Source organism: Pundamilia nyererei, unplaced genomic scaffold, assembly GCF_000239375.1.
Source record: "Pundamilia nyererei isolate P.nyererei 1_Seehausen unplaced genomic scaffold, PunNye1.0 scaffold00025, whole genome shotgun sequence".
In the NCBI taxonomy this organism is placed as follows: Eukaryota; Metazoa; Chordata; class Actinopteri; order Cichliformes; family Cichlidae; genus Pundamilia; species Pundamilia nyererei.
Genome location: NW_005187426.1, coordinates 3,761,325 through 3,782,683, shown reverse-complemented (window position 1 = coordinate 3,782,683; position 21,359 = coordinate 3,761,325). Strand labels below are relative to the sequence as shown.

The 21,359-nt window shown below is 41.3% G+C and overlaps 1 protein-coding gene across 1 annotated transcript in view; it reads right to left on the bottom strand.

Annotated features, from left to right (window-relative positions):
- Positions 1-21,359, bottom strand: part of fto (FTO alpha-ketoglutarate dependent dioxygenase) — a 113,573-nt gene that overhangs the window by 82,500 nt on the left and 9,714 nt on the right. The window contains exons 2-6 of the mRNA XM_005727650.2: positions 10,383-10,460; positions 9,145-10,180; positions 6,506-6,631; positions 2,852-2,931; positions 1,002-1,145 (exon numbers count right to left, since the gene is read on the bottom strand). Coding sequence (XP_005727707.1) covers positions 1,002-1,145; positions 2,852-2,931; positions 6,506-6,631; positions 9,145-10,180; positions 10,383-10,460 — 1,464 coding nt within the window. The remainder of the gene's footprint in view (positions 1-1,001; positions 1,146-2,851; positions 2,932-6,505; positions 6,632-9,144; positions 10,181-10,382; positions 10,461-21,359) is intronic.

Here is a 21,359-nt window from a genome sequence, read left to right as displayed (position 1 = left end):
CATATGGAGAGGCTATTGCTGTACAATCCATCACAGGCCAGGACAAATGAAAACAACCTGGATTTCATATTGCAACCATTTCCCTGAGCAGAGACAACAAGGTACGTAGAAGGTGGTAAGCTGGCAAGCGTCCATCCTGCCATGTACAGATGTTTAACCTGCTATCAGATTACTTCCAGTATGGTACACAAGTCTCATAATGCAGATAAAATAGAATCAACCAGAATCCACCAGGATTAAAATGTTTAAAAAAGGTTTAAAGCACACGATTTTCCTCTTTGTCATATTTGCTTTTCATTTCAGATTTTAGGAGTTTTTGTTGGAATGTGTTTTGTCGTTTTTGTTGTCATGTTTTTGACATCATTTGGCTCATTGGGAGACTGACATGGAAAGATATAACACACTGATACCGTAAAGTTACGTAGGGTGATTGTCCCATCAAAGAACACAAGGTCAACCAAAGGGCTTCATTAAATGTATGTTCACCAGACTCTATCCACAGGTGCACAAGTCTATACAATGCAAAAGCAAAATAAATAAATAAGCAAACTGTTATTAATCATGGATAATGGTTTCATTGTATTTCCACAATACTTTCTGTGATACTGTCTTGAAAAATCCTGTCATATTTGCAGATGGTTCTTAATTGTTTTTTGTGACCAGATGGAACAATTCAGATTGTGCTAGGAGGGCCATGAACTCTTAAAAAAAGTAAAGGAATAGTCTTTAAAACTTAAGACTGGAATCCTATTGTCTAAACTCTTGGCACATATTCACATTAAGTAGTCTCAGAAGGCCCTAAAAGTGAAGTCAGATTTATAAAACTGATTCAGATGTGGTGCATACAGCTCATCTACGCTAGCTTAACAATGCTAGTAAAACTACATGTAAAAAACGCAAATAAAATCAAAGAATGGTCCAATGTGCATAACACACATATCACAGACACACGTGTACATACATATGCACATTCATGTGAACACACACCACCGTCTCCCCACCTCATTGTGAATCTCCTCACAGTCCTGTAGCGTTGCCGGCAGCAGAGCCACAAGCCTATGGGATCCTGTGTCGGGGTCAGTGTGCAGGTTGGACAGGGCCTCCTGGCAACGTGACTGGATGTAGGTCAGGGTTCCACTGGAACACTGATCGGAACAACACAGACTGTGTTACAAACAGAGCGTAACTGCAGTGCTTGTGAGAAATTTAATACATTTAACCTAGGTGCATGCCTAGAAAATATGCATATACTGGTCAAACTACCCAACTAATAAGCTGTCTACTTGCTAATATTAAAACCACAGACAGAACAGGTAAACTATTTGCAATGTTCTGTTCTGTTGGGAAAATTCATAAGGACACTGCTTCTAAATGAAGCACCTACAGAGAGTTGCAGAACAAGTACACATCCCAATGCCAAGGGCATTTTCTAATGGCATGCAGCCTCCCCCAGCTTGACAATTTGCCCTAGCTGGATTGCTCAACAACTTGAGAAACATCAGTAAGAACCCAAGGCATTCGTATGACCTAAAAACTGATCACATCCTAATACAAGTAAGTCCATGGGCTTTGCTGGAACATGCACATTCCATGACCCCAACCTATAAAACCCAAAGGATATCCTATGGGCATCCTGGGCCAAGGAAAACCTGTTTCCTAGATGTTGGTTCTCTAATGGGCAATAGGTGCTTTGACAGCACGGGTAGGACCTACACAATGTCAGGCAGGTGGTTTAACATGCTAACATACTAGCCTAACATCTCTGTGGAATCAGAGGAAATTAACATTATTTTATGTATGTTCACCACCTCATCCTGCACGACTGCATCACTATTTGCAGAAGAATTTCTGTTTAAAAAGGCTTTGGCTGGACTGTAAGTAGTTCTTGTGAATTTCTCTTTAATGTTAATTTCTGCACATGTAGACAGATTTGAAACAGACAGTAAGAGATTTGTTATTTTTGCCACAGTTTTAATCACAGTTAATCGCCTTGCTATCACAAACAGATTGCATGTAACGTGAACCCATTCACTCGCAAAGTGATGACAGACTGATAGCAGACGGAGTATTGCCAATTTATCAGTCATGACACACAAAAGTTGCCTGGAAGATGGTAACTTATTGCAAGCGATCACAGACCTGGTCCCTGTCTTTGAAGCAAACACTTAAATGGCAAAAAAACCTGCAACTTCACTGAATACTGTAACTATAATTCCTATCACGCCACATTCACCGTTTTCACTACTGTGGCTGTAACAGAAGGTTGCTGGCTGTTTCAAAGACGGTGTTGTACCGAAGACCATTTGCTTTCAAAGTAAATTTGATCTACTTGAAATGTTTTAATTGCAGTAAACAATCTGTGTTTTCTGTTTTGCCTTCTACTTTTCCAAGTTTCCACCCCAATCAGGACTGCAGCAAACAACAAAGAATTGCATAAAGGTTTTTGGTGCAGCATCGCATCTTTGAGACCAATTTCAACTAGTAACTACTAGCAACCACTCACTAACCAACCAGGGAAGGCACATTTTTCCTTAGCAGTCTGATGATTTTTTTTAAAACATTTTGTAGTATATTTGGATATACTGCAGTGGCTTTACTTACATCGCCATACCCTGCAGAGAAAGACCGTTCGTTTTTCTGTTTTATTTCTCAGTAAAAGGGTCGTAAGAGGACAACAAAGTTCTTCAGCATACAATGTTGAATATTATTTACTTATTAACTTTTTACAGAGTCTTTCAATAAAACAGCATAGCAGCATTCCTTATTAATTCCAAAGGAGGCTGTCGGTAGACCATACAGCATTTTACGAAGCGATTCAGAACAGAGTTTAATCTGTTGTCTGACTTCTCACCTCAGCCACTCTGTGTGTGGAGCTGAAGCGTGCAGTGTCTCCAGCTAGGACACAGTGCTGGTGGGTACTGTTCAGGTCATCTGGTAAATACAGTTAAGAGAAAACTATCAAAACACAACGACATTACCAATGAGAGTTATCAAAAGAGCAGCGAAGAGTAAACAAGAGCTCACACCAGAACTGAATGTTCATCCCATACTGATGTTGTGATTTTTAATAATTAAAATAAAGAGTAGAAAGGAGCATAAAAGGAAAAGATTATGACAGAAAACACAGGAAAGAAGGAGAGTGAAGAAACATGACAACTACATCATCCTATACTCTCAGACAGATTGCGCTTGGTCCAGTACCGACGAATCAAATAGAGTGAGCAGCATTGTAGTATAATTTTAATTACCAAACAAAACCAGATCGAGCTCAATCTGTCAAGATGGAAGAGCCATACCAACAAACATTTGTCCAATATCACACAAGCTTTACAAAGAGGCCTTACTGCTGTTTCTTGTGTATCCCTCCATGTGTTTCTTTGTGTGTATAGATGTTTCTCAGCTCTGCCATTATTTGCCTCATAACAATAATTAATTTAGCCATGACAGAGCTGTCATTCACAGCACATGTGCATATTTACACCCGCCTTGAGCAAGAGTACACCGGCTAATGCCTGTGATTTGAAAGTCAAACAGCCAAATGCTTTGGGAGGAAGATATTATTGTTTGGTGGGAGAAAAAAAAAAGATGGTGACAAACAAAACAACTTGCCGGTGTTTTCTTCACCCTGATGAGATTGTGAAGGATTAGGTCTCTGGGCAGAATTACTCTGCGTCTTTAAAACTGTTTATATCCAATAACAAATTATCTCCATCAATCTGCTCTTTTCTTGGCGCGTCTGATGCGTCAGTGGGATCAGGAGGGAGTAGAGGCAAACTCAATAACTGTAATAAATATTTATCTTTCTTTCAACCCCTGTGCCTGCTGCCACTTGTCCTCCTTTTCCAGGAAGCAGGCTTTTAAATATATTGGGTCAAGTCTTTTCTCCAGTCCCCCTGTGCATTGGGAGCTGGAAATCAGATTATTGAACAGGCCCGGTGTCAAGACTTGCATTGTTCTTTTTTAACCACTGAAATTCCATTTGGGTGGAAATGATGGTGATTCAATTTGCCTCCAGCAGCTCAGACATTAGCAGTTCAAAGGGGCCAGCCGCCGACAAATGGTGCTGAAAATACATTACGGTGTCTGTGGTTATACACCATTGTAGTTTTCTTTTAATACCACAAAACTACTTATCATACGGTGTATGTCACCAAAACACTGGTACAATATATCTTAACACTTGGTTTAACACTGGCCACTCTGCCTGTGTGTACACGAGTGGGCTTGACATGGTGAGGTGAAACATCCAGTTTTTTATTCGTACGTGTCGGTTGCCACCCAAAAAGAAAAAAATCATGAAAAACTTAAGATTCAGTGACAAAATATATAGTTTGTGTGTGTGTTGCATGTCTTACAAGACTTGTTTGTCTCGCGATTGGTTCAGTTTTAGGATTTTAGTATGTAAAAATAATGTTGTGCAGGAAAACTTCTATGAGTATTTTAGGACACAAAATTGTGTACTGTATATAAAACAAATCTTTTCTATTGAAGAACGAAATAATTTTAAGTTTGTTTGGGTTTTTTTCTCCATATGGCTGTGTTTGTGCATTGTGCCAAGCATTTAAATCAGGTAGGCCGACAAAGCCACAGACTGCCGAGGACTCTGTGAGCTGCTATCGTCGTGCAGCAGTTGGCCTCTCAAGGGCGTACTCACCAAGTGGAGCATAAATCCCCACTGATCCGCGACAGTCAAGTCCCATTAGAATGGTCTGCACAACAGCCCATCACTCTATTATCATAGCTGGCCTGAAACTGACTGTTCTATTGTAAATCTTATCCAGCTAAAAGAGGTCGGCTTCAAGCCCTGTCAGACTGAATATTAGGTACAGACATCGTTGCTCTCAGATGAAAACATAGCATCTTCAAAGAGTCAATGTCAGGAATTCATTAAAACCTTCCTATTGCTTACTTTTTAGTGGTCCATTTGAAAAGACTGACGATGTTCTAAAATTACATTGATACAGTAGACAGGTAATCTGATTCAACTTTAAACTGGAAAATCAGACACATGTGGTACACATGTGCGTGCAGCTATAGAAAACACCTTGCTATTATCAAGGTAGTGGCAAACAGTTACTACACTTTACCACTGACACTATGAATAACTAGTTTATAAAACACCTGTTTTAGAAACAGTTGTTTTAGAAAGATGTGAAGGGGCAGATAGAGTAAAAACTAGATTTTTATTTTATTTATATAAAAGCAATCCACAACAGTTGTCATCGCCCTTAGAGCAAGTATTTGTGAAAGTGAGAAGAAGAAAAAAAAACTCGCTTTTAATAGGAAGCAAACTCAGACTCAGGGAGGAATGCCATCTGCCTTGACCAGTTTGGAGAAAATATTTTACAGTGCTTTTTCTTTTTCCTTTTTTACCCCCACTATAGAATTGTAAAATTGGAGGCCTAAAGGCTTACGAACAACAATATTATTATCAAAGCACGCTGTTTTAAAAAAAAAAAAAAAAAACATAAAAGTAAGAGCTGCTTTACTTCGTTTGTAATTAGTTGTAAATCTGATTTGTGACATATCTGCAGTACATAAGTAAGTTATTTATACCACCTTGTTCTGCGGGTGTAAAGAGATGGTAATCTTTCAATTAAAAAAGAAAGTCTCTCCAGACATTTGGTGAAGTATTACAAAAAATATAGAAAAGAGTGAATGACAGCGTCTAAATACCTGTATTTACTGTATTTGATGTAAATGTTGACCATAGTGTTGTAGTCAAGTATGTTCTGATGTATATCAGTTAAAATATTTATTTTCTCTACTCTTAGTTCCAAACTACATGAATTAGTCACTTATTTAAAATACACAAAGTACGGTAATACATCATGCAGATGAAATAAGGACCACCTTAAAACTGTACCTTTATATACTTAAGAAAGCAAAGTGCCTCTATAAAATAATAAATCCGCCATTTTATAAGGGCCGCTAACTTCTTGTCCAGCTGAACACAAGCTCTGTTGTGATGTGGATAAATGTCCTTGCGCTCAGAAAATATGAGAAAGCTTGGAAAGACCCGTGGGACCAAAAAGAGGAGGGTGGAGGTGTCTGCTGCAGCCAAAAGCATTAAGCTATGATTTACACCCCTGTGGCTTGCTGTCTGTTCTCCCCATAGAGACATAGTCAGGAATGGGTCACAGGACTTCAAAAAATAACATTTGGGTTTCTTAACCTCTCTAATGCACACAATTTCATGGAACCTTAAAGCTCGCTTTTCAAGCCAAGTAACCTCTCTGCACATACACACGCATGAACACGCATGTCTCAGCTCTGTTTTTCCTGCAGAGAGAATTAGAAGAAAAGGACTGAGCATGAAAGTGAGAGTGAAGTGCATCCTGCTGGCATGGGTCATTGGGGACAAGTAACACTAAAACATGGGGTAATGAAAGTGTTCCTCCCTCCAAAGTCAGACATAGTGGCGAATGCGGTTAAGCTGTGCGAGCAACATGTTTACATGTGCATGTGTGTAGCTCCGAGTGCGTTTATGTACAAACGTCTGTACCTCTCATGTAATAGCAGTCTCCAGACTCCAGCGGCAGCATCAGGCCAGGTGTGTGGATGTCCCAGGCTACCTTGAGCCCAATCCTCCAGCAGGCCTTATCACTGCTGCTTCCCTCACTGCTCTCACCTGTCAGTCAAACAGAGCCCAGCACACTGTAACATTTGCATTTTGCATTTATATTCACATTTGGGGCTTTGGGTTGACAGTTTAACCCAGTGTGACTTAAGTGATTGTAAAACTGCAGCATCCTTAAATTTAAATCTCTTAAATATTTATGGAATTACATGTTTGTTATGAAGCCGTTTAAAAAATATATAACACTTTTGTCACATCTTTGCCTGTATATCTGGGTAATGCAGTGAAAAACTGCTATAGCATACTACAGCAGTGGCCATCTATCACCAATGATGTAGCCAGAAAATAAAATTAAATGAAATTAAATTAAAGAAAGGCTTAACACATTAAAAAAAAAAGAGTGCAATGATTAAATCAATACCACCCAAACAATGGATGTAAGATGTAAGCCTTTGTCTACAGAAAGTAAGAATCACTTAGCAGCCAGGCAAAGATGATACGTGTTGCTGTGGTCATATTGGCTGTTAGCACAGGATCTTTATGCTATCATTATGCTGTGCAAGAGGAAATAGTTGGATAAAAGCCCCTGATGTTGTTTAGTGAGTGTGTGAGTGTGTTATTGGACAGTATGTATCCTATGATATTCCTGTTTCTGAACCTATTCGCTGCAAGCGCCTCCCCTGTCCCTCTCTCTCCTTCCACTCTTACATGGCATACTAAGAAAACAAGATTTGGCTTGGCTGGCCAACACCCTTCAGCAAAATCAATACTAAACTCTTTCTGGGCCTCTCTGCCCCACAGCTGCCTTTTCCTTTGCTCAGCACGGATAAATAGTAACTTAATTTCCAGCCATTGTGCTCTGAGAGCCAGCTAATGACAGCTCTCCCCAAGGCCTTAGGAATGGTGGAAGATCATCCACTGTGCCGGAAAACACTCAATTGTAGCAGATTCCTTTGGATCTGTGCAGGTATAAAAAGACCAACTCTACATTTCTTTAGTCCAAGCAAAAAAAAAGGCAGTTGAAGTGAGAAAAGACATCTCAAATGAATGCGTCATGCAAAATGTTTTATATCTGTACATCTAAGCTGCCTAATGTGCCGCGTTTCTGTCTTCTCTGGAATAGGTACCTTTTTAATCCACCGGTTCTGGGAGTTCTCAGAGCCATCCACTTAAAAATACATCTGTAGAGCTATGATCAGCCTTTCAGTTCTAAGTCTGGAGATGTGGGGGTCACTTGAAACTAGAAAGACAGCTGCCAAGCACAGAAAGGTGTTGCGCCACAGTGTTTCAAGCTTGTGTTCGCAAGGTCAAAATTGAAATGGCCCAAAAAAATATCATTAAAACCAACCTCTTGAGCATGTGTTTCTGGTTAAGAAACAACAATGAAGAAAGCCCAGCTGTGTGGTGGGAGAAGTTAGCAGTGCACCTGCGTGATACTTTAAAATTACAGTTTTAAGACCGAGACAAAGGCTCTTAAAACTGCAAAGCTCCCACCTTCAACAGTACGTTTTTGTTTTTTTTGCTGGACTACAGCTGTACCTTTAGCTCCATCTGCAACAGGAAAACACAGTTTGCTCTCATTCCACTATTTAGAGAGTGCAAGTAGTGATCTAATGACTGACTGCACTACTTATAATTTATGCTAAAAAGCACTCTTCTGGTTTGTTGGGTTTCTAAAAAGTGAGATGAATAAAGACATCAGTCATTAATGTGATCCATATGATAAAAAATAAGGATTTTGCATTTTACTGTATTATGTACAAAAAACTATTTTAAAACTGAAAACAAGTACTTATAAAAACATAAAATATGGAGTAATACTCACTATTGCCTTCCATGGGTTTTTTTTGTTTGTTTTTTTATTCATACACTAGAAAGCAAAGTTCTTTTTTCAATGAGATTTGCCTTCAACTCCACCAGCAAACGCTATCAGCTCTTGAAAGGGTTTGGATTCCATAATTAGGAGACATCGTATTCATACAGTACAGTCTAGGAAACACTTATCACTTATCAAAGCAGGGCTCATTATTCCATATCAGATAATTGCACATCGATCATTTCTTGAGGAAATGATTTAGATGAGATGCAGCACATGTGATAAGCCTTGTTTGTTTGACTAAGCTATTGAGCATGCGTTTAAGAGCTCGGATCCAAACGTCTGTGATCTCCCGACGCACTGTCGGTGATAAGGCTGTCAGCAGTGAACTGGTGATGACATTTGATAATGCTCTGACACTATCGCATAGATGGATCTGATGGTTGCTTCACCAGAGGCCATGTCTACAGCTGCTACAGTGCTGCTGTAGGGCCATAACACACAAGGTTAGCTGCATCTGATCCACCATAAAGCAACTGAGATAAAGTAATGAGATGGATATTGAAGTGAAAGAGAAAAAGGAATCTTAATTTTAAGCCAAAAATGTGAAAGATTATCGTGATAACTTTGGATAAGAGTTTTGAAGTATTAAGTAAAAGCCTCTGAAGTGTTAATTTTATAAATCTGAACTGCAGTTTAAGCCACTGAGCACAGTTATGACAAATACCATTTTAACTTTGATCCTTACCTTTGTCATCATGACAGCTATAGCTGTAAACAGCCACTGGCGAATGAGTGATCAGGTTCTCATCGTGGTGCCACCCTACTGCCATTTTCCCCATGCCATAGTACGGCTCCTCTTTGAGTTGGCTCATTGCGGCTGGGTCCATGTAATTGAGTAAGGTGACATTGAACTTTACTGGACCGCTGCATACCTGTGGAGGACTAGGTTGAGAACAGCCCTGGCCACTCCCGTGCTCCTCTCTGTCCTGAATGTGGTAATCTGATAGGCTGTGCTTTAGTTCGGCCACAGGTTTCTCCTGGGCCTTTAGTCCCACAGGTTCAGTCTCTGTGCCACCACTGGCCTTCACTCCCCAGTCAGGACATTTTCCTTCAGCATGCTCTGAAGCTGCTGAAAAACTGGTTTCACCTGGCTTTACTTGGGAAGACTCTCCCTCCTCGGTGCTGTGTTTGAACTCAGTCTCCCACTCCCCTTCCTGTTTAGACCCAGAGCAGCCTTCCTCACTGTGTTTTGACTCAATGTCCCACTCTTCGCTGTGCTTGGATTCTGTGTCCCCCTCCTCACTCTGCCTGGACTCCGAGTCCCCTCCTTCACTATTTTTAGAGTCTTCACTGTGTTTAGACTCTGTGTCCCCCTCTTCACCTTGTTTGGCTTCTGCCTCTCCCTTCGCCCATTGTGTTAGCCTGTCTCCTTCTTTCAGCTGAGACACATCAGTGCAGAAAAAGGTGTTAAGTTCCCACAATGCCTTGCAGGCAGCTCTCAGATCTGGGTCACAACAGTTTTGTCCTTTGACATCTATGTCCTCACTGTGCCAGGGGATGGCAAAGAGCCGTGTGTCCAGATAGCGATATGTATGGCCCGGTTCGCCCAGCAGGGCACGTGACACAGCGGTGAACACATCTCGGTCACGAACACGAACCAGATCCTTCAGGAGGCATCCCTTCCTTCTGAGGGTGAGCAGAGCTGCCTGCACCCGGCTATGGAGCTCAGCAGGCAGTGAGCATGATTTCCTTAGCACGAGACCAGAGTAACTGGTGTCCCACTAGGAAACACAATTCAGTGTTGTCATAACATGCTGACCATGACATGCAGAAACATACGACATAAAAATAGAATTATATTTCAAGCATGTTTGTCTGAGGAAAAAAAATAACTTTGAGAGCAGCAGTTAGAAGACATGTTTTTGCAGTCCTGTTAAAGTTAAGGTCTAAATATCATTAACAGTATCTAGAAGTAGGTCTTACCAGCTGCTGAAAACCTCGATCTGAGGGTGCCAGAAAGGGGATCTTCTGGTCTCCCAACTCCTGCAGTAGCCTCCGCCTCTGTAAAAAGACAACACAGTAAAACAGACTGATAAGTAGCTGCAAGTATGGTTGCCTCATTTTGTTTTGCTGTCATTTTTATATTTAATGTCTAAGCGGCCTGAACCTTCAAATATACTCAGCATGCAGCTTTTCTGAGACAGTCTGCACGTCGTTTGAGGACAAAGGTTTACACAAATAAAATAAGCGATAAACACATAAAACTATAAATCAGTAAATCTAATAAATCCATCATTTAGATATACAGTATAAGGTAATAGGAAACCAAAATCTAATCATGATCACTTCAAACCGAACCACAAGCTATGCAGCCCATTTTAATTAATGCATTTGAACAAATGATCCTTTCAAAACTGGCTGAGGTATGACCGGTCACCGGTTATTTTCATTGACTTCTCACATTTTTATGATTTTGCGAAGGCTGCCGGTGGGTTCCTCACAACCTTATAAAAGATGTCCTGCGCCATGCAGAGCTCCTCCAATAAAACAGTCAGCTCGGAGGATGGATCAAAGTACCTTTCATTGGGCCACATTCCATTCTGACCTGTAAATCCAATGGCAACTAGTATAAAAAATATATACCCAAATAAATTTCACAACAGTCTCCCCAACCTGCCTCTTCTTCTGCTTCCATATGCGCTTGTTTGAAGGTATGTGTACCTGCATGCGTGCACAGTACATCATCATTCATTCCCCGCAGGTGCATCCATGTACAAACACACACACAGAGTCTCTATATGGCTTCTCTGCAGCAGGAAGCTGAAATGTACCCATCATGCTATTGTCTTTTTTACATCTTTCAAACCTCTGCATGAATGACTTGTGCATCAACAATCAAGCAGTTGTAATTGTTGAAGAAAAACCAGCCAGGTGTATATTTCTGAGACATTTACAGCACGAGTCTCACATTACTTCCCCACTACTAATGCCAAAGACTTCACAAGCAACACAGGTACTGACGTAAAAAACAGAAACTTGCCCTGACTTTTAGGGCTAAATAAAATGTCCCAGTCATAACAATAAACTGCAGTTATAAAACGATATATGTCCAGACTCAAAAAGAGTATGGATCATAAGGAGGTCAAGTGGAAGAAGAATGCGTATTAAAGACAGCAGAGAGGAAACAGAACACAATCACAGAGGTGGAAGAAATGGGAGGGCATCAGATCTAACGCAGTTTGGTGAATTTACCTTCAGGGCTGAAACTTTACCTAAGGCTAAACAACACAACACCTGCTGAAAGTTTTCTTAAAGGATGCGCATGAGTGTACAGGCCTTCCAAGTTATTCTGGAACAAACAAAAACAGACTTGCAGACAGTTGGAATGTAAAAAACAAAACAACATGCACTATTCATGGCCAGACTGCATTCAAAGGCTGCTGGAAGAAATTGACAACCTGACACACATTCATTGGTGTCAAATTCTAACTTATGACAGAAACTGAAGATATCAAGGTGAGGCTCTGGGCTATTGTTGTGTGCGGATGCCGCTGTGTACCTGTGTGTGTATTTATTTGACTGCTGCTGTGAGACTCTACTGTACACATCCATATAGTGGCATCCGTCTGTTTTATATGTGCGCATGTAAGTAATACATTACACTTTGCTTCATTCATAGTGCAAAACCACCATTGTGTACACAAGTGCAAAAGTGGCTCTTATACACACACAGCGCATGGCCTTTTCTGAAAAACATGTAGCTGTGGTAGTGAGCACCATGCCTCAAGCCCAATCACACATAACCAGGTCTGTCACACACGTGTCAAATACATCAAGATACTCAGAAATTCCAGAGAAAAAACGAAAGACAAGAAGTTACCAGAGCCCTCTGAAGCAGATGGACTCTCACAGTATCAGAGAACCGCTGTGTCTGTCTTCCCTTTTCTGTGTCTGCACCTGATTCAAGAAGGAAAATCACGGGAAAAAAAGGTCTGCGTTTCCACTCAGACCCAAGAAACGAGATTACCAATTCCATAATAACACGGATGCTTCACGGTAGCCGTGCCAACCGTCTGTACTGAGTGATATATCTGATTTTTTTTTTTTTCCTTTTTTTAATCTCTCCCTTCCTTGATGGGATTATTCCCTCAGCCGGACTGTTTATCACAGCAAAACATATTAGGTAGAATAGAACTCAATTGGTTTGCTTTGATCTTGGCCTATAAGAGATATCAAACTGTGTACCATATATTTATTAATTTCATTTATTTCCCATCTGTGACACTTCAACGGACACTTTCTTCAAAGCGATCTTCACAGAGTAGATTAATGTCCAGCGCTTAGCATCAATAGCTCAAAATAGTGAGATAACTCCACTGCTGCAAGGATAAAAACACCTCCAGCCTCTTTTCTGCCCCCGATGGTCCACTGGAAAGCACTGTATCTACAAATGCTGACAGAGGGCAGATGAGTTCCACTGGGCTTGTCTAGATTTGGCTGATGCATCATAAACTACAGATATGTAAAAGCACCAGTGTTTAGTAAAATGTTCCAGTACGCGTCCCCCTGTTTGAGATATGTTCACAGAAATTCTTCTTGGCTCTATCCATTCATCTATTTTCTCAGCTACTTATCAAATTTACAGTCACAGTGAGCTGGTGTCTATCTCAGCTATAAAAGGACAAGACGAAGGGTTCACCCAGGTCAGGTTGCCAGTTTATCACTGGGCTAACACAGCGTAACAGTCAACTATTCAGGCTAACGTTCATGTGTAGAGCCAGTATAGATCACCAGATAACCTAGCATACATGTACCACAAAGAATCTGTGCAGGCACAGTAAAAACATATGTAAACTCTTTAATACCAGCCAAAGGAGGGCAGTACTGCTATCAATGCACGAATTTCAATATTAAAACAGAAAACCATGGATCTCAAGCAATCCTTCTGCAACCCAAGGATGACGTGATGAGAGATAGCTCTATAATAGAGCACTGTGTTTAGACAGTGTTCTCCCGGTACTTGTGAGACACCCATTTCAGAACTGTTCCCTTTCTGCAAAAGTGATGGGGAATCAACAACTTTGACAAGTCGGCTATAAAACGTCAGACTCAAACAGACAGCCTACCCATGTACATGAAAGGCGTTTCCGCCCAGATCCATTTGGCACCGGATCGAAGAATGTAGGGAGCTCGTGTGAAGCGACACAGGGCACAGAGAAGGCCAGGGAGTGCCTACTCCACCAAGACATTTGTGTTTGCATGTGTGATGCATATAAAAGCTGTAGAAGTCTTTAGCAAAGCTTTGAATTGGCAAAGCTTAAGTACAAATATACAGATAATTGTAACTGTTGAATACAATCAAAAAGGACCTTTTGGCTAATTGTAGCACAGTTTGTTTAACAAAGATCTGTGCAGGTCAGGGACTACACCATCTTTAGATATGTGATAGTGACTAAATCTAACATGCCACCTAGGTGCCATCACAAAAAAATGAGTCGCTGACAGGTAAGAATTTTCGAGGTGATGCGCACACACGCATAAACACAGAGCTTCTATTTTTGTGGTTCTGGCTATAGTTTATTATTTCAGTTTAAGTTTATTTTATGCCTTTTTAAGACAATATCTATTCTAAAAAAGCCCATGCTGCAAATACATTAATGAAAAAAGAAGCTCCATCAGCAGTTACAGCGACAAAAATGACCTCTCTTGTTTTCATCTCTTGTTTTCATCATGCATGCTATAAAAACAAAATTCAGGGGGGAAAAAAATCCCCCCCATTCTGACATTTTGTTTACAGCCACTTGTGGTATTCATTTATTTTATGAACACCAGCTCGAAGTTTGGTGACTTAATGTGATGGCTAACTGGGCAGACTGGTAAATGGGTAACTGGAATGTGTGGGAGCTGACCTCAGAGCGAGGGCATTGGTAATGTGTAACCCCTTGTGTCCATACTCCTGCTGAGGACTGGCCTATGAATATGAATTGGACTGTGAGAGTTAAAGGTCAGTAAGAAGGATGCTGCCAGAAATATCTCAAATAAACAGACTTTCAGCTACTTTCTTGTTAATATGTAAATTTTACTGGGTAACGTGTATTATCCTGAGATGCGTTTACAGATTCAGTTTGACATGTGGGTCTAGCTTACGTTTGCAAATCATGTTTTATGCAAGACAGTCTCTTCAAAGTAACTTATTAAGAACATAATCAGTGATACACAACAAAGGATTGAGACATGCTGAAGTCATCAGACTTCTTTTGGGGGGGTTTTTCTGGTTTTGTTTTCTCATTTCTGGTTAGAAACAAATTAAGGAGAAGAAAAATAATGGTCCAGAAATAACTGAGAACAAATGCTATGTCATTAACTATTGCATATTTTTTCAAATCAGTGAAGTGAACATTCTGTATATATTGACAGACATGTTTAGCACGTGTTCGGCGGGGGTGCACAGGTGGAGTAAGTGATGACAAATGGCAGACAGATCGGCTCTGGCCCATTAATTGCTGTTGGAAGCTGAAGGCTGCGTTGATCATTTCACCTCGCGACAGGTCAGCAGGGGACGTGATCATTAATATTAGAACATTTCCATCCATCTACCTGAACAAGAGGCCAGTCATTTAAAAGGCTGGCGCTGGGCAGACCTTTCACGCCCTGTTTATAACACTGATCTAAGCACATTACCAGAGCTGTGGGGGACCACTGCCAGTCATTAATTAGATGTACACACTTACACACTTACACACACACACACACACACACCACACACACACACACCACACACACAATATGACCACCTCTACTGGAACCCAGTCACATTTGAAAAATGCCACATGTATGAGATAAGGTACAGCAACACACACTAGGTATAAAAATTTAACATCAAAAGTCCTGTTCTAGGCTAACTGTGCAAGCCATGTGTATACTTTCACACTCACATACTTACCTAAAGTTACTCTTCCAAAGATCCCAAGGTACGTGTAATTCTTTCAGGTGGAGAGTATGCGTACACGTGTGTCAGAGATCAATCATTCAAAAGTATTTACAAATGCACAAAGCCAGACTTAGAAAGGTTGGCACATAGCCACTCTGTTTAAGTGCTTTTCAATGTGTCTGTGGTGTCAACATCTATTTCACACTTATCTACACCTCGAAGGGGGAAAAAGATGTTTCTGTGACCTTTAGCAAGTGTCAGATCTGGAGAGGAGAGGAGAGGGAAGAAGAGAAAGAGGATGGGGATTTAAGAGATCTGTCGATGCATGCCTTACATAACCTTTTTTTATTTGTCCGGGAAAGATTGACTGAGCATGCTCTTTATCAGAAACATACTAGCTGCTTCACACTCGCATACCCACAGATTTTTACACAGAGGAGCTGCTCAGTACATCTAAAGTTTTCTGGTAGACAATAAAACAGTTTCTCTGTTCTCCCACTGGGGTAACTGAGGGTTAAAAAAAAAGTCTGGTTCAAGGGCATTTTTAGTTTTAAACACTCACCAGGATTCTAACTAGCAGCCTTACAGTCAAAACAGACCATGTGCCATGTCTATGAATTGGCTAGCTCCACCGGTACGCGAGGGCCATTTGCCTTTTTGCCTTCATTGTTGGTTTGTGGCTGGGCCTTAATGTTTCCATTAAGATTATGTCGATCGAGCAAGCTTTTTAGTTTTCACCTTCAAATTACAACATGCTTTCATGAGGTCAGCTGTTTTCCATGTGGAATGGCCAGTTTTAATGCAGACACAGTCCCTCGGTATTCAGGCTGGGTCCAGTTCAGTCAAGGGAAAGTCAGGGGAAAGAGTGAGAAAATGAGGAAGGGAGAGGGATGGAGGGAGGAAGAGAAGAGAGGCAGGAGAGCATTGATTGAAAGACTGTGATTAGCAGTTTTCAGCGGGGCACCAGGGCCACTGAGTTGTTCTAACAGGGTTGTCGCGTCTAGAGGTGCAGTCAAGGAGAAGTCACTGCTTTAGAAAGCTCCCTCGATTTTCCCATTTCCCCCTCCCTCCCTCTTACACTCTCACCATCCAGCCACACTTTTCCTTCCCTTCCAAAAAGTCAATATGGCTGTGCAAAGTGCAGCATGCCCCACAGGGAGGCCCAGTTAGCTGGAGGGGCTGGTAGGGGCTTACAGTGAGGACAAGAGGTGTCCTCCAGGCCTGTCCCATAGGCAGTGTCAAGGACAGACCTGAAGACCAAAGGACCAAGGCCACCAGACTGCCCTTCCCCTTTGCAGCTTGCTTTCTTTCTTTCTCTACATTTCTCTCAAGCTTGGCTGGCTCGGCGAGGCAGAAGAATCAATAATCAGGTGGAGCGTTTAAAATCCCCAGCTCCAAAGACCAGTGCTACGGTCCTCAGAGCCCAGCAGACCAACACATCGCTCAGGGCGGAGCAGCTGATGGACAGATGAGTGGGTGGACGGTGGACGCACCTGGTCATTGAAAGGTTTGTGATTTGTGACAGTAAACAATTCAATAGCACTTAGCAATACACAGTGTCTAAAGGGTGTAAACCCAGACTCTTCACACACACTACCATCACCTCAACATGTCAGAGATCAGTAGGATTCAGGCAGGTCAGGCAGCTGCATAGACAAACACAACCTGGTGTTGTAGCTCCCTCTCTGCGGAAGTACCTTTATTAATGTAGATGACGTTAGTTGTAAAATAAAGCCACCAAAAATGTATTTTTCCAAAAACAGACATGTACCCTCACTGTCAACAGCAGTGCTTCTGATTTCCATACAGTAGGCTTGATGAAGAAGCCTGTACATGATCTGGATGAAGTGTGCGAGGAGGATTTCAGTCCTGCCGCGTGTCTTCATGTGTGAGTGACTGATCACAGTCGAAGTGGCTTGTGTCTCTAATCCAGTACCACTGTTAGACAGTGCAAAGACCCGGCTCTGTGTACCGCAGCACGGGCTGATCAAACCCATCCTGTGACAAGCAACCTCTTCAAATGACGATGATTTCCCAGCTCTGTGTCCTTTTGGTTCCATATTAGATCATCTCCTGACACTACGGAGTCTAGTACTTCATCTGGGATAAAGATGATGTGCAATAAGACCCAAGAGGCAGGAAGTAAAGGGTAAACGTGGGGCTAAGACTGGGGTGCTGTGCCTGATCGGTTGACAGCTGTGACAATTATGATGTGGTATATTATAACCTTATGCTAACCATAAGATTTAATACAGTATGTTGGTTGACAAAAACAACTCAAGATTATTATTCCAACTTAGCTGTATGCCATGTTCACATGCAACACAAAAACTGAAAAACATTTTTCCACTATCATATATATGCAGCAAAACTAGGATAACCTTAATAATTATTCGGTGACCTATATGTTAATCCAGATCTTTTTATTACAGTATTATTAACAAGCTAGGCGCATGACCCAAGCTTAAATCCTGACAACCATCTAAGCCACTAGAAAAACATATGCCTCTAAACAGATGTGACCAGAACATCTAGGACAGGTCTAATTCTTTCTAATGTACTTTCTGACCCAGATAAACTGGCATTATCAGATTAATATTAAATTATGGGCTGAATATCATTTGTGGCTGTTTACACAACAGTCTGTCGGTCTTCCTGGAATGCTGGGACAGATAAGTTTGCTATAATGGCATTAGCCAAATCCTGAAATGTAGCAGACAGCACTTGTCTTGCTTGAGAAACCACCTTATTTCTTTATTTATTTTTCTTTCACTCATTCTGAACAAAGGAAAATATTCTACCAGGAATTGAATAGCTTAATCCTCTTTTCACTCTTCCCAGTAGCCTGAATAGTGACAGATTAACATCCTGGAGGTTTACAAACCCAGCCATTTGAAAATGTAATTGCTGATGCCACACTGCATGCATGTGTTTAAAGTTAAGGGTTAATATTAAAGCTTAAAAGACACACACACCAAGTCGAAAGGGATGTTGGCACGCTGGGCCAGACCCAAGTCACTGAAGCCTTTTCACGTGTGTATTATAGTACATTATAACATACCATAATAGTAATATAGTAATAATACTGTAATATACTCACATATCTATATTATTGCTAATATATATTTGTAATATATCTATATCATGGCTAAAGCACTTCTGGATGGATGCAAACTGCATTTCGTTGCCTTGTACCTGTGACATGTGCAATGACAATAAAGTTGAATTCTATTCTATTCTATTCTATTCTATTCTATTCTATCAAGGAGTCACAAGCTGTTCCAAACCCTCACTAGGTGTCATAGTTACTGTTCACTTCTGCTAATTATTACAGGCAATCAGAGGGGTTAACGGGGCGGAGCCTGAACAGACCATGTTCCGGGGCATTTAACAGCTGGCTGGAACGGAGGTGAATGCATTACACACTGCCCTCATCCAATAAAAATAAAACACCCTGACATCTGAGGTGTACTTAGCCCAGAGGGGAGGGAGGAAGAGGGTGGTGGAAGGAAGAGGAGAGTGCATCTGATAATATGATGTCCAACTGCCACCTAGTGACAACTTTCCAGGTTCTGTGATCTTTCAGGCTGCTGATCATCAAGAGTTGGGGGGGACACACCAATTAATCACAGGTCAAAGGGCTTCAGCATCAATAGCAAATAATTTGTTCTTTAATTAAGATCTCAATGAGGCCCAATGCTTTCCAGAGAACAACCCAAATTATTAAAGTTTCATGAAAAAATAAAATAAAATAAATAATTGAATGCAAAAAGTGTATTTTAATCACATGGTTTAATTTGTTGAAAAACCAATCATTGTACCACCCTTCCTCAGATGACCACACTGCCCATACATTTGGGGGAACATGCCTTAACACTAGACTAGTAGGCCGTTGGCTCCGGGCTCCAAGGTTCCCTCCCCTCATTAGCCCAGGTATAAATCACACTCTGCCGGTGCCCAGAGGTGAGAGGGATGAGAGTGGAGGTGAGCTTGAAATAATGCTTATGTCATGGCAGGTCAGCCCTCCATTATGGCCGTTTCAAAAACTATTAATCTTGCTTGTAGTCAGTGGCCTAGAAATAATTACTTCATCTAACCCATGTAATACAGCATGACCAGCAGTCGAGCCTGGTCAATTTGAGGCTGGGGAGGCAGAATAGAGTTGTGGGGGGTGAAATAAAGAGAGACAGAGAGAAAGGGAGAGAGGAGGGGGCAAAGCCACAAATTATCAGCCTCCTGTCTCCTGCTACTGGGTGACTGATGTTCTGCTCACTTCAGCTGTGGCCTTTTGCACTCTCAACACTGATTTAGATAGATAAACACGCACGCACTCAGATCATCACTACAGGCACACATATGGTATGTATGCACACTGCTGCATGACTAAATAAGTATTTTTTCATCCAGGAACACACAAATCACATTACTTTAAACAAGCCGCCCAAAAACCATTTAAAATGAGATATAAGGAACAGAAGAGATAAAGCAGATTCAATTACCAGGCAGCACTCAGTCTTTTTAAAATTAGAAAAATCACAGAATGCCAGCAAACACTACATGACACTGCCATATATTTGTTTTGCCACATGATTAAACGTGGTATCTAAATTTACAGAAATATATCTGGAAGTTGTTAATGTTAAAATAATGCTGCCAAAATGTGCAAGTATTTTTTTATTATTATTATTATTATTATATGTCAGAGGGATTTCACACCTTTGCATACGTTGAAATTTTATGACTTTACACATTTCACCCCCACATCTCCACTAGCCACAGCTCCAGGTACAATCGCCTATCCTCCAAAACGGAGGACAAACCCGCCTTACCAAACATCAGGGCAGATACAGCCACAATAAAGATGGCTATTGAAGTAAACCACAGTGCAAGTCAACAGAGGAGCTAGTGCAAACTCAGCCTCCTAAACGTCACAGGAAGTATGCAAGGAGTGACATAAATAAATGTAGCCCTCCAGTGGCTGTCACAGCTGGCATTGCAGGTGCAAATTTAATTAGTCAAGGTGAAGTCTCCGTTGTTGTCTGAGAACGGGGGTGGGGGCTGGGGGTGTCCTCGCCATGCACGACTGTAAACACGCGCTATATCCTAATCAGGTGTCACCGCAGCGTTTGATCAGCCCGTGAAAACTTGTCATGAATCCCCAGCAGTGAGTGGGCCGACGTGGAGAACAAAGGAAAAGAGCTGTCATAAAAGAACAGGGTAGTGCCGGTGATGGCACTGGCAGTGGATAAAGAGAGTTTGCCCATTAGCAGTCTCTGTCACCTCTCTCTTTCCCATTTCCCTTAACGTATCCCCTAGTTTTCTTTCTTCCTCCATGCAGCAACCTACAATATACCTTCACTACATCCCACTGCAGCGCATTGGCTGAAAATCTCAACCACAGCTGTCGTACTCATGCTTCAAAAATGCCATAAAAGCCTCCAAAAGATAACCCCAAAGTATTACACTGCTTTCCTTTACCTCCCAAAGAACCGCACATGTACAGAGATACAGGATGTGATCTTCTTGTTTTTATCAAGCACCATTCTAAATAGTTGGGTCCTCCTGAAAAGCCTGGGAACTAGGCGCAGACGTACCGTTCTCCTCCCCCCCAGTGACTTCAGGTTGTATTGAGGCAGTGCAGGAACACATGCACCATTAGATACTGTTTACCTTTCAGTTTGGATGATATTGAATACATTAGCCGATTGAACCTCATAAAAAACACAGGCGAGTGACAAGGCCCAATCGTCTTTGCGACTACCATGGTAACTGAGATTACAGGCTAACAAAGAGCAGACAGGGAGAAAAAATATTTTAAACCCGAATAGTGATACATAAATTAATTAAAGGACAAAAAAACAAGTGGAGAATTAAAGTTGGAACATCTGTCAGCGACTTAGCTTTCCAACGTAATACCAGTGTTAGAACATTTATACCCTTGAAGTTAATGATCCCCTCTTTAATTGACAGTCAAGGAAAACTGGCTGCGGCAGCATCCTGCCGAGACACCGATAAGAGCCCCCCCCCCC